This window comes from Eublepharis macularius, chromosome 6, assembly GCF_028583425.1.
Source record: "Eublepharis macularius isolate TG4126 chromosome 6, MPM_Emac_v1.0, whole genome shotgun sequence".
NCBI lineage: Eukaryota > Metazoa > Chordata > Lepidosauria > Squamata > Eublepharidae > Eublepharis > Eublepharis macularius.
Window position 1 is genome coordinate 113,472,628 of NC_072795.1, and position 14,243 is coordinate 113,486,870.

The 14,243-nt window shown below is 41.7% G+C and overlaps 1 protein-coding gene across 1 annotated transcript in view; it reads left to right on the forward strand.

The window, feature by feature from the left end:
• CDH23 (cadherin related 23) overlaps window positions 1-14,243 on the forward strand; it is an 819,524-nt gene that overhangs the window by 760,879 nt on the left and 44,402 nt on the right. Inside the window, exons 44-47 of the mRNA XM_054983948.1 lie at window positions 65-274; window positions 6,881-6,988; window positions 8,522-8,624; window positions 10,070-10,195. Of these exons, the coding sequence (XP_054839923.1) occupies window positions 65-274; window positions 6,881-6,988; window positions 8,522-8,624; window positions 10,070-10,195 (547 nt within the window). The remainder of the gene's footprint in view (window positions 1-64; window positions 275-6,880; window positions 6,989-8,521; window positions 8,625-10,069; window positions 10,196-14,243) is intronic.

A 14,243-nucleotide genomic window follows, 5' to 3' on the forward strand; every position in this document is an offset into this window, starting at 1 on the left:
TTTTTTCTTTTGCAAAGATAGCTTGAGACATAATAGACTTACCTGCTGCTTCTCTGTGTTTCAGGTTATGGTGGGAGTGCGTGTTCTGGATATTAATGATAATGACCCAGTCCTCCTGAACTTGCCAATGAATCTCACCCTCAGCGAAAATGCACCTGTCTCCAGCCTTGTCACCCGCATCTTTGCCAATGATGCTGACAGTGGCAGGAACTCTCTTTTAACCTTTAGCATCACAGCAGGGAATACAGATAATGCCTTTTATATCAATGGCACAGTAAGTTGTTAGTCTTCTTTTTTACCTGCAGAGATACATATAGGGCTTCCTACTCCACATGATCAACTACCTAGAGCTTTCTTCAGTACCTACAGGGATTGGCTTTAAATGCACTAAATGGAAGCTTTATTTGATTACTTGGTTTATCAAGGCTTATGAAGAATTACAAGCATTAGCAACCTATCCAAATGATGTAAATAGTTCACTGGCAATGATACACAGCAATGCACCAAATTGAGGGATTCAAATATATTCATTTTTACAACTAATTTTAGACACTCAGACTTGATGCTTAAACTCTCATAGCTCTTTAGCTAAGCAGCTGAGGGACGATGAGCCCATTGTATCTGGAAATGTGTTTCTAATTTGTTCCCAGGAGGATTGTTTTGGAATCTTTGGTTTCACTTCTTTTCCTGCATCACCAATGTACAGATCTTCATGAAGCAGTCAAATTCTGATTGGCTTTGTACGAATAAAAGGCTCCTTTCTCCATTAAGTGGATACACACATAGCATGTTGGTGGCAGGACAGCAACATGAACTGTTGGGTGGAGAGGTGTTGTGTTGTCCTCACAGATTCCCATGCAAAATTTTAGCACAAGAGGTTACACTTCTCAGCACTGTAACTAACCATTTCTATCCCAAAAGAGATTCTTAATTTTACATCCCTTTCCCCATGCAGCTGGTGACCATAATGACTTTAGAATATTTGTGGACCTTTAAGGGTATTGTTGCCGAAATTCCAAGTTTTCTGGAGATGAACAAAGGAATATTAAGTCTCCTTTCTTAAGACACAGGACGCAGCAAGATTACCTTACCTGAGGGAACAGGCTCCTTACCTCCAGTCTGTTCCTGTCTGTGGCAAGGAAGCAGGTATAGGCAGCACCACTTTCTCAGATCTTTCAGTTTAGGGCCTTGCCAAACATCTACTTCTTATTTTCTTTATTCTCTTTCCCAAGATCTTGGTATCCTTAGTAGCTCACCTGCATCTTCAGTAGCTCACCTGCATCTTCACCCGTATGTGGATAGTAGCCTCATCAAGGTCAGAGACATGCAGCAAACTCAGAGGAGCAATTATTGTCCATTGCTTTCAGATTTCTAGTCAATTTCCCCATCCTACTTGGAATTTTATACACAACTCCAATGGATTTCTTTTTCAATAGGGCACAGAAACAATCTGTTGAAGCTGTTGCACGAGGTGAAGACCAATTAATGGATCAGTCTTTCAGAGATAGCTCCACTACTAGCCATTGGAATATTAGTACTGCCTTAAGTGGATATTGATGTCCTATTCTTAAGAGCAGAACGTCTGGTTCAACAGTTGTCTCCGTAGTTGGATTGGCTGATCCAGAAGTAAATGGGCCCAGCACAGTGGTCACTTTGTTCTTAGGGTCAAATTGTATATGACCAGCGAAGATCCATAATCAGATTTCTCAAGGATTTTTTTAACCTTAAAACAAATCAAGGGGATCGAATTTTATTAGGGAAGCAGCACTAAAAGAGGGGGCATTTAACCCTTTCCATCCCTATTTTCCCCTATTGTAAATGAGCCCCCCAAAGCTTCTAATAATTCTGTGGGCAGGAGAAACAGAGGTGCAGCAGCTGTACTTGGAATCCCCCCTCCCATAGCTAAATGGTAAGATTCAGGGAGATTGGGCAGAAGGCATGGGGGGGGGGAGACAAAACAAAATGGAAGCCTCTTGTGCCCTAAAAAAATTTTTTTTTAAGGATGAGAATACGTTGGACCTCAATTTTTAATTTTTTAGAATTTAAAAAATATTTATATGTCATGTATTTTATTTGTTTGTTTAATGTTGTGAGGATCAATATTGTTGTGGTCACTTGGACTGTCCTCTTACTTTAAACAGGCACATTGAGATTAAAAACTCTTGGACTGAATTAAAGCAATGCATTAACCACTAAATCACATTGCTGCCTGTTAACTGAATGCTGCCTTACAACATTCAGTCTTTTCAAGGCACGTTCTTCAATCTCTGAGGGAGCTATTAAGATTTATTTGTTTGTTTCAGATTCAAAGTGAACCTCTGTATTTCTCTGCCAGTAAACAAAGTATTAATGACTTTTGTTTAAAAACAAAAGGCTTTTAAGGTCCCACATGATAATCTGTTGACAAGCTGGTAAAATGTGATCTGGGTGTTGTTATTGTTAGGTCAATTTGCAATTGATTGACAGATCATACCCAAAGAGTGCTTGTAAATGGTCCCTCATTAACTTGGAGAAGAATGACAAGTAGAGTGTCTCAGGATGGAATCTGTCCTGGGCCCTGTGTTGTTAAACATCTTTATAAATGACTTGGATGAAGGAACAGAGGGGATGCTCATTACATCTGCAGATGATACTAAATTGGGAGGGGTAGCTAATACAGTAGAAGACAGAATCAAGATTCAGGATGATCTCCAGGCTGGAAAAATGGGCCAAAACTAACAAAATGAATGTCAACAGTGATAAATGTAAACTTCTGCATTTAGGTAAGAAAAAGCAAAGGCATTATTATGGGATGAGGGAGAATTGTCTTGGCAGTAGTACATGTGAAAAGGATCTAGGGATCTTATTAGATCATACACTGAACAGGAATCAACAGTGTGATGCAGCAACTAAAAAGGTAAATACAGATAGTATCCAGATCATGTGATGTAATGGTATCACTTCAAGTCTGCTCTGGTTAGAAATACTGTGTTCAGTTTTGAAGACCACAGTTTAAGAAGGATGTTGACAAGCTGGAACATGTCCAAAGTAGAGCTACAAAAACAGTGAGAGATCTGGATAAGTCCTATGAGGAAATGCTGAACAAGTTGGATATATTTATCCCAGAGCGGAGATGACTGAGCAGTGATGACAGTCATCTTCAAATATTTGAAGGGCTGTCACAGAGAGGATAGAGCAGAGTTGTTTTCTGTTGCTCCAGAGGGTCAGGCTAGAACCAATGAGTTAAACCAACATTGTTTTCAGCTAAACATTAGGAAGAACTTCCTGATGGTTAGAACAGTTCCTCACTGGAACAGGCTTCCATGGGAGGTGGTGGGCTCTCTTTCTTTTGCCTTTTTAAAGCAGTGTCTAGATGGGCCATCTGTCAACAATGCTGACTCTCTGACTGAGAATGAACTTGGGCAGATTGTGAGAGGGAGAGCAGGAAGGAATGAGCCAGGGCTTGGTTCTCATGGTCCTTTCTTATGTGTCCTGGATAATGCTGATCACCACTTTGGGATCAGGAAGGAATTTTCCTCCAGACCAGACAGGACAGAGATCCTGGAGGGTTTATCCCTTCGTTTAGGCACTGAGCAGGGAACACTAGAGGAGTGGGGGGTAGTTTTGAATTTCCTGAATTGTGCATGGGGTTGGACTAGATGACCATTGAGGATACCATCCAGCTCTATGATTCTTGTATGATTCTATTCTGGGATTCTGGGTATAAAGCCATTTAAGTTATCCTTCAAGACTGAAAACTGAGTTAGCTATAATAGTGAAAAATGCACATTTGCACATTTAAATAACCTAAATGGAAGCTCTCTGGCCTATTGTGTCAAAACATCCTAAATAGTGATTTAAAGTTAAAATTCACAACAGTATGACCTTCTTTCACTAGATCATTCAGGGATTCAGGATCCCAAAAGCAGATATTTTTACTTTCATAGAGAAAAATCAATGTTATAAATTCTTTCCAAAACACTTGATAAAGGCAGTAAACAACATAGATATATTTATGATGGAGTCCATGCCTTCAGACTTCTTCCAGAGGTGCTTCAAAAACCTAAGAGGAAAAGCTGGAAGCATTCCCAGTTATCCCACTTTAGCTGGAATCTTAAAGCAAATTAAGGAACAGCCCTTGGCATCTAATATAGTCACCCACTCTTCTGCAACTGCATCCTGGACTGCTTCAGTAGTTTCCTGTCAACTGAATGGTCTCATTTAGCTTCTCTTGGTTTTCTGTAAGAATTCCTCTCCATGCTCAGGGCTTCAAAACATACTTTTGTGAATGAGATATATGATGTATACAAAGGGAAACATCTTCATAGACTGATAAAAGAAGAAAGGAATTTATTTTCTCAAATAAATATTCTGGATGTTATGTAGTTCTGTAACTGAGCCTTCAGATAAACATGAAGTTGCTGCCCTTAATTCTGTCATATCTTAATTTTTCTCCCTGAATGTTCCCATGTGAAGGGGCTCGTGAAGAGGTGGAGCAGTTTTCATGCGTCTTCAGTATGCCAGTTTCCCACATAGAGCCTTATCACTATCTTGCAGGCCTCTCCAGACCTCCCTTGAAGAACTCTCTTAGAAAAGAAGCCATCAGCTAGCAGACGCTAATTGTTCTATCTGTGGAAAAGGACTTAGATGTTTTCCATATGGACAAAGTGATCTTTCAGACAGATCCAGGGTTTGTACTGAAGATCAAGTCTGACATATTTTTTAAAAATAGCCTTGCCTTCCTTCAACCTTTGCATGGCTGATAAACAGCGGCATAAACTGTGTGTGTAACACCTTAAAAGGCCTGCTACAAAATCATTGAAGACTCAAGAGAGGTCCTTTTGCTACTTGGAATGGAATCCCTAAGAATTAAACATTTCTAAGCCTACTATGGCTAGGAGTATCAAGAGCTAAATTAGCCTAGCCTATCAAATATCAGACTCCTAAGGCAAGTTTCAGGGTCTCAGCAGCCTTCTGGGATCAGGAAATGTATACAGCTGCCATGTTGAATTCCCATTCATTCATTCATTCACCAAACTCTACATAGTTACTTCTTGGGCATTAGTCAATGTCTCATATAGTTATAGTTAATGGATGATTTTAGATTGTGAAGGCCTATGGCCACACACAATAAATTCACATCCTATAGTTACAGAATCCTTCAGACCAGTAGGTTCACCGATGGTCTCAGAATCAATTTCAGCATATGTAAGTCTGACCTCCCGAATGCATCTCTGCCCATCTGCTGAGAACAGTAGAATTTTCTGATTAATCTGTTTTGAGGGCATGAGCAGGATGATATCCCATTCCTCACATCCATTGGATGTAGTGTTCTTTGATAGGCTTATTGTTATTTGATTTCTTTTTCTTGTTAAAGGTCTAAAATGAGAGTAGGGAGCCTACCTTTGTAGGGGGAGAGGTAATTATTTAAATTTCCTGCCTTTTGTGTCTCAAGGAAGAGGATTTCCTGCTTCTGGAATTTCGCTGTACCTATAACCAAAACAAAGTAAGACAAAAATCTCCCTTTCCCAGTGCTTATATAGACTTACATGTTCAAAAATTGTTGTGCACAATGTCTATTCCCATTGTTGTGTATCTCCCGAGTAGAGATGGGCACAAACCAAAATATGAACCAAACTTCGTGACAAACCAGGCCGGTTCATGGTTCACGAACCGGCGGTTTGTCAGAGCCCATTTCTGATGAACCGCCATGAACTTTAGGCTGGTTCGTTTGGTTTGTTTTTTGGTTCATCACTGCAGACAGCCTGGCATCAATCAATCAGTTTCCTAGGCAACAGGGAGTGGACTTCCTGCAGACCTTCTGCTGGCCCGGAAGTGGCCTTCTGCTGGCCCGGAAGTGACAATTTGCTGACCTGGATGTGATGTTTTCATGAACCAAATGAACCAGTTCATGAACCGGGGCAGGTTCGTGAAAGTTCATGCTTTGTGGTTCATGAAATGTGATGAACCACAAACCACATGGTTCATTTTTTTCTGGTTTGTGCCCATCTCTACTCAGAGTACTCTTTTTTTATGAGAAGCATTCACTTGACTGACAAAGCTTCAGGGCCAAATTAGATGTGAAGGTTTTTAACAAGTTGGGTCTAGGTTCAGCCACGTAGGAAATGCAGGGAATGGCTATTTAAAAAATAAAGGAGATCTTATTTAGCCTTGGAATGCTGTGGGGGGACTGCCCACCCTAAGCTGCTTTCCTGCACTGAAACAGCACTGGGGAGGGGGTGTTATTTCTCTGGAATATTCTGTGCATGTGGAACAGCAAAACTAGGGAAATAACAGTATTTTGGTGCAGGTAAATGGCTTGGTGGGGAGGAGGCAGGAGCCTTCCTGCCCAGCAGTGTTCTGAGCCCACACAGGCTCTCCTTTATTTTTTAATAGCCATTCCCCACAGTTTCTGTGTGGTTTGGGGGGATCCTCCAGCCCTGCCTCTTTAAAACTCCACATGTATAGTTTGGCCCTCAGATTGTTAGGCTAAGGCTGAGGGTCATCAAGTTGCTATAACAGTACCAGGTTATCTGCTTCGTTGCCTTCTGAGCAAGCTGATGACTGGATTTTCATATACTACCTTTCAAATATATCTATGATTCAAAATTAGTTGCCGAACATTAATAACTGTCATATTACATAATCTTTGGCCTGTGTAGGTTCTGCCAAGCTCAGGACCCTCTGTCACCCCTCCCATTTACACTACTGAGAGTTCACACTGGATATTCTAGCACCAAGGGAATGGATTTTAATTTAAGGAAACTATATGAGTCCTGCCAAATTTTATCCCTACTTCATGAATATCCATATATGGCATTTGACAGTACAAAACATTCAAACAATATAATTCCATGACATTTGATTTTTTAAAAAAATTATTTGTTCTTCTTCTCCCCAGACTGGCATTATATATGTAAACCGCCCACTGGATAGAGAGTTGGTGCCAGAGTACAGATTGACTGTAACAGTGAAGGACAACCCAGAAAACGCACGCAATGCGAGGAGGGTAATTATACATACCATCAGGTTTTCCTCTTTTAGCAATAGGGTTAGGTTTACTGAGGACTTTTCATGTAATACTGTCCCAGAAAACAAAGGAAATTCATGAGAACCAAAAACACATGACTTAAAGTCAAATTTTGTCCTTAGGGCAGCATGTGACAGCATTCTCACAGCCACCACGAGGATGTTATTGCCATTTTAAAGTTATTTTAAAATGCTGCAAGGGCCCAGTCCTCATTGTGGCTACAATGATACTATCTCATCAGGGCTGAATCCACATTACCTCCCCGCGTCCCGGTGTTGCACTAAATGTTCGCGAAACACCCGGAAGAATAGCGTCTTTCTAGCGCGATTCAGAAATCACGCTTGAAAGACGCTATACTTCCAGGTGTTTAGCGAACATTTAGTGCAACACCGGGACGCGCGGAAGTAATGTGGATTCAGCCCTCATTTGGCCATGAGTTTCTCTTCTCAGTTAGAGAATCCAGATCAAAAGGCAACTTTAGAATACTCAAAATAGCTCTTCACTCAACTTTTCTGTAGCACTGATATAAGCATCAGTTTCTTGCAGCCTTCTTTCAATACCCTAATGTTACTACACAGACTTGGATTTTAAAAGTTTTGATCTCATCTACTGATACACCACATAGCTGAGCTAATGCTGTTTTATAATGCTTTATAACCTAAAATGAAAATAAAAGGGGCATTTTATGAAATATTGGTTGGGATCAGTAATATTCCAGAAACATTTCACTGTAACTGAGTGACACGGAATACTGAGTTTGTTTTAACATGTGGATATAAAATCATCTGTAGAAGAGATTATGCTAATACTCTGATGATTGCACTGGCTTTCTTTTCTTTTTTAGAGCTTTTGACCTATAAAGCTTTACATATCTTAAGCTGAACAGAAGCCACCTCATCCCATGATTCATCTTATGACCTCTGAGATCGACCAATGTGTGTGTAAAGTGCCATCAAGTCACAGCTGATTTATGGCAATTACATAGGGTTTTCGAGGCAAGAGACAAGCAGAGTTGATTTGCCATTGCCTGCCTCTGTTTAGAGACCCTGGACTTCCTTAGTAGTCTCCCATCCAAGCACCAACCTAGTATCTGCTTAGTTTCCGAGAACTGATGAGATCAGGCTAATCCACCAATAGTACCCTCTTAATGATCTCATTCCCAAATAAATCAAGTTCAAACAGCAAGAACATAAACAGAAGCAGTCTTGGTGCCGTCACCTCCCTCTGACTCACTAAAATTCAAGCCTTAATGCCTCACAGAAGCACTGCAAAACCTTTGGGGATTAGGGTTAAGTTAGCACAGGACAAACGTCCCTGATAGTCTATTTAGATGAATTTTTATATATTTGTTTTGCATATGTTAGCTACTCCAATCCCTTTGAGCATGGGCAGCCTGTACAGCTAAGCAAAGGTACATAAAATATTCTAGGTCTTCTAGAAATTGTTTTTGCAGGCAACTATGGGTTTTTTTTGTCATTCTCTCCTTCTTTCCTTTTATTTACACAACTTTAGGATTTTGACCTGCTAGTGATTTCAGTAGCAGATGAAAACGATAACCACCCACTCTTCACTCAGAGCTCTTATCAGGCCGAGGTACTAGAGAACTCCCCCCCAGGTGGGTGTTTCCTCCAACATATCAGCATCTCCAGACTTGCAGAAAGTGTCTCTGCCTGGCCCATCTCTGAAACTGTTAATGTAAGGATCGATTTATCATGAGTAGTGTTAAAATTGCAAGAAGTGCAAGAAGTGTTTGGTTTAGGGGGACAGTTTCTTTAAATCGTTATTGTTTCTCCCACATAAGTGGTGAGTACTTTCCCTTTTAACGTTTTCTTCAGCGGCTTCTCAGAAACAAGAATGCTTCCCCTAAGCCCTGGCAAAGTGGAAATGGCAAAACAAATGAACAACATGACCTCAAATGAAAAAAAGCTGCGTTTCCCTGGGAAAGCAGCAAATACAGACTACTGAAATGCCAGATGTTATATTCAAGCAAGTTGTAGTTCACCAATGACAGAAAATGAAGAACAGCTGTTATATCAAACAACTATACAAAAAGTATTCAGTAAAGTTGTTTAGAAGTATGAAAGATGCTACATGAGGAAATTTGATGCAGCAAGGTATAGCCTTTGGAAAAAAGAGGGCTTGCTTAAAACACCTTGGAATTTTTAGCAGTAGAGCGTTTTCTTCATTAAAAATAATTAAAGTTTGTTTGTACAATATTCGCTGATTCCGCACATGTTGGATAATGCACTTCCAATCCTCTTTATAGATCATTTGGAATGGATTTTTTTGTGTGCGGAACAAAAAATCCACCTCAAACGATTGATAAAGTGCATTGAAAGTGCATTATCCAACATGTGCGGAATCAGCCATTGTTTGATACAGAAAACTTAATTACTGTGGTTACTTAAATGCCCAAAGTTTTTTTCTTCTCTCTTAAAACTGCAGACTAACAGTTTGTAACAGTTTATAAACTTCATTAATGTCGGGTGCGACCCTTCCTGACTCTTTTCCTTGAATGACATCTGCTTATAAAGGAATGAGAGTAGAGTAGTGTGTACTCCCATTTGCTGATCCCAGCGATATAAGCACAGATTAGAATGCATATTAGTTTTTCACTCTTAAGAATTAAGTTATTGCACACAAATACACATCTCCATTCAGTCTGAGAGCACAAGTTCTTTATCTGGATACTTTTTGGCACTCTCTGTTTACATGTATTTACACTTCAGTAAGCCCCAGGGCATCTTTGTCTCCCACACTGATATGCAGATTACTGTGAATCCAGGAGTCAACTAAGGAGACAAACCTGTCACTAAATCTCTTTTCATTTCAACATGCTGATGAATTTGTTTGTTTTCTTTTAGCAGGGCTTTAAGGCTTCTCCCAGGGGGCTTCTTGATTCAGTCTGCCAAGGTTGCACCACACAATCCTCTACTGTCTCACAGGATTTCACCCTGTTTTCATTCATTCATTCATTCTTCACTTTTGATCATTGGGGTGGTAAAGGGGGAAAGTCTATAAATGTTGTTCCAGTTACTGAGATCTTCATGTTTGATTCAGGAACTCACATCACAGTTCTCAATGGACCAATTATAGCTTTGGATAGTGACCAGGGTGTCAATGCAGTAGTGACATATCAACTGCTGGGGCTGGCAATGGACCTTTTTACCATCAACAACAGAACAGGTAATAAAATCTTCTAAGTGACAGGCTATGGAATCTTCATACTGACCAATGGGAAAGCAGCCTGAAAGCAGAAGAAAAGAACTGGGGGGAGGGGGACAGGGCACAGTCTGAGAAGAACTGGGAGAGACAGTGTGCTGAAATAGAGGGGGAACCATTTAAAAGCCAAAGAAGAGAGAAGAGGCAAGTGCAAGATACAAACAAATCTGAAGGCAGGGAAAATTCAGCTGATCAAAGGACAACTTGGAGTAAAAAGCAGTAGAAAGTAGGGAGGGGGTCTCAGATACTTCACTAATGAGTTAGGGACCATAGACTTCAATCACCACTATGTTGCCTTGCATATTATCTGTTGCTTTGAATATGTTTTCCTATATACTACCTGTACTTCATGGTATCTAATGTCAGTCCTAGAATTGATTGTGTTCTATTTCAGCAATTCTTCAACTCGGTATTGGATCCTTGCTAATGCTATGTCTTTGTAAAATCCTATGACATTGTTTATAGAAATGTCCTTGACACTGTTTGGAAATATCCTTGATACTGTATGGAATTGTCCTTGATATTGATTGTACTAATCTTACACTATGTAATCCACCTTGAGTCTCAGTGAGAAAGGCGAACTATAAATGACATAAATAAACAAACGAAGAACTGGATGATTTGAAAGGCCATGGTCCTTGTTTGTTCCTGGATGTAGGAACATTTCCATTTGTAAAGATAAGAAAATAAGAGATGCACTGCTGGATCAAGCCAGTGGTCCATCTAGGCCAGTGTACTGTTTCATACAGTAGTCAACAAGCTTCCCTGAAAGGCAAAACAAACAGGGCTTAGGGCCTGAGGCTCTCCCCTGCTGCTGCCTCCCTGCATTGATATTCAGAGGTTTGTTGCCTCTGTAGATGGAGTAGGGGTGCCATTCTGCTGCCTGGGGCAGGGGATCACCTGCTCCCACCCTTCCCCCACTGTGCCCACTTACTTGGCCGGTGAAGGGCACACTCCCCGGGGTGCTCCCCTGGGCAGCACAGTGCACCCCCGGGTGGCATGGCACACTCCCGCACCCACAGTGCCCCAAATTCAGGCTGAAACATGCCCCTCAGTGGGCCCGTTTCAGGCCAAATGATGCCCCGTGGTGGGCCAATACAGCCCATTGATGAGTTTGGAGTGCTCCCAGGACACCCTTTGACCTGCACGATGATGTCACTTCCTCAAAGAGATGTCATCGCACTAGCCAGGAGTGCACATGTGCGACCATGACCCAGGGGTGCAGCAAGGTAGGTGCCGGGCTCCCAGTCTCCCGCCAGGGCAGTCAAGGGACCTGGCAGCCCTAAGACGGAGGCTGCCTTCAGACATCATGGCTAGTAGCCATTGATGAACCTCTCCTCCATTAATCTGTCTAACCCTCTTTCAAAACTGTCTATGCCTGTGGCCATCACTATCTCCACTGGCAGTGAACTCCACAATGTAATCATTTATTGAGTAGAGAACTATTTTCTTTTGTCTGTGCTGAACCTATTTGCCAACAATTACATTGGATGCTCCCAAGTTCTAGTATTGTGGGAGATGGAGACAAAAAATTACCTCTGTTGTCCCCATGAATAATTCTTAAAACCTCCATCATGTTTTCCCTTAGCCATCTTTTTTCTAGATTGAAAAGTCCCAGACTTCAGTCTTTCTTCAAAATAAAGGTGCTTGAATCTCTTAGTCATCTTGGTTGCCCTCTTTTGTATTTTTTAAAGCTCTGCAACATCATTTTTGAGATGCAGCACCCAGAAGTACACACAGTATTCCAAATGAGGCCATGCCAGAGCTCTATACAAGGTCATTACAATACTGCCCATTTTTCAATCCCTTTCCTAATAATTCCAAGCATGGAGTCTGCTTTTTTCTCTGCTGTCACACACAGGACTGACATTTTCATCAAGCTTTCGACTACAACCGCCAAGATCTCTTTCAATTTCAGTCTCAGCCAGTTCAGACCCCATCAGCATATATGGCAGCCAGATATATAGATAGCAATAACCCAACCACCACCTCCAGAGCAAAAGCAGAAGAATAGAAGCATGAAGTGTTGTATTCGTAGCTAGGCTGTACCATTTCATGCTACAGGTGGGAGTGATTGAGTACTTCTTTCCCTGCACATACATAGCTAACGTATGAAGAAGAAGGTTAACTAAAACATGCTAGTTTTGTGTATGTGGTGTGTATTTAAGTGGAGTTGCGCTCAAACATTCTATTTCCCACCCTGCACTATAAAATGTCTAACAACATATACATCATATGGGCCTTGTGTTCATCTGTTTAGCTCATAGCATGTATGGTTGTTGTGGGTTTTCCGGGCTGTATTGCCGTGGTCTTGGCATTGTAGTTCCTGACGTTTCGCCAGCAACTGTGGCTGGCATCTTCAGAGGTGTAGCACCAAAAGACAGAGATCTCTCAGACACTGAGAGATCTCTGTCTTTTGGTGCTACACCTCTGAAGATGCCAGCCACAGCTGCTGGCGAAACGTCAGGAACTACAATGCCAAGACCACGGCAATACAGCCCGGAAAACCCACAACAACCATCGTTCTCCGGCCGTGAAAGCCTTCGACAATTCATAGCATGTAGTTGCTATTGGGAGTCATTGAATGTATCCTGAGGTAAAATGCATCTCCCAGTCTTCCCCTAAAAGTTAACTAGGGTTGCCAGTCTCCCTGTGGGGCCTGGCTTTCCTGTGTGGCTGGCAGGCTCCTGCCTGTTTGCACCCCCCTCTCTCTGATTGGTCAGCTGTGGAACTCTATGTTCTGAGGTAAAAATCAGATAAAGGAAACTGCAGACAGTTGAAGAAAGATAGTACAAGACTCCTGAATAGGGATTTTAACTGGATTTAAAGTAGTTAAATACCATAGCAAAGCATGGGTATCAAGCTATTAATAAATATGGCACAGAAAGCCTTATTTAAAAAATGCACAAAGTGTCATACAAAAGTGACACAAATAGAAAAACTTGAACTGTGCCTATTATGCCTCAGTGAGGGATATACAGTATTTTATGTGTGTGTTAAATAAATAAAATAAACTCATAGAAAAGGCTATTCAGCACTGGTGCTGGCATTTTCTTAGCCACACATTTGATAAATTGGAGGCTTCAGCATACTGATTACAGTGTTGCCTACTTTTGTTAGCACAACATAGACAGAACATATTTTTAAAAGTGGTCTGAGCTATAAAAAACCTACATTTCAAAGTCATCCCTTCCCCCAGTGGTCATATAATTTTTCTAGCAATCCCCACATATCTTGTGTGTTGTGTATTATATGGATAATGGACTTGACAAGGCAAGAATATAGAATGTAGTAGATAGACATGGGCACGAACCAAAAAAATTTAACGACTCTGCGGTTCGTGGTTCGGTGCCGACGACAATCCCGAAGTTGCAAACCGCAACAAACATTTTCCATTGCCAAACTGGTTCGCAGTTCGTGGTTCGTGGGGCGCGGAACAGCCCCTGTGGCACTTAGAGAGCCCATATTCCCGGGGAGTGTTTTGCAAGGTCTCCTACAGCCATCACCCAAGTTTGGACAAGATTGCAAAAGGGATCTTGGAGTTATACCCTCTCCAATCCAAGGCCCCCAGGAAACTCCCACAAAAATCCAAGCTGAATTATACCCTCAGTCTCTCTCCCCAAAGGCTAGCAAGTGGCAAGCAAGAGCTCTGTCCCACTCCACTGCTCGCTGAAAGTGAAACCCAGCCTGGGAGCCCACAGCTATTTATAAGCACAGGTCCCATTGAGCAATGCAGGAGGTCTGTGTTTGGCTGTCAGAGCTGCCTATCAGGGTTTGCAGGGATGAGATTGGAGTGCCCGTGGCTACAGAACACCCCCTTCCCCCTCCCTCCCCTGGGTGTCTTCTTCCAACTTGTAACCACTTTGCAGCTCTGTGGTTGGAAGGAAGACCTGCCGATCAAGGTAAGCTGGGCTTCCATTCAGGTTTCCAGGGCAACAGAAGGAGCGCATACAGAGTTCAGGCATTCCCCCGGCTCCATTTCCAGGGAATTGATTGCTGGCACCTGACTGTC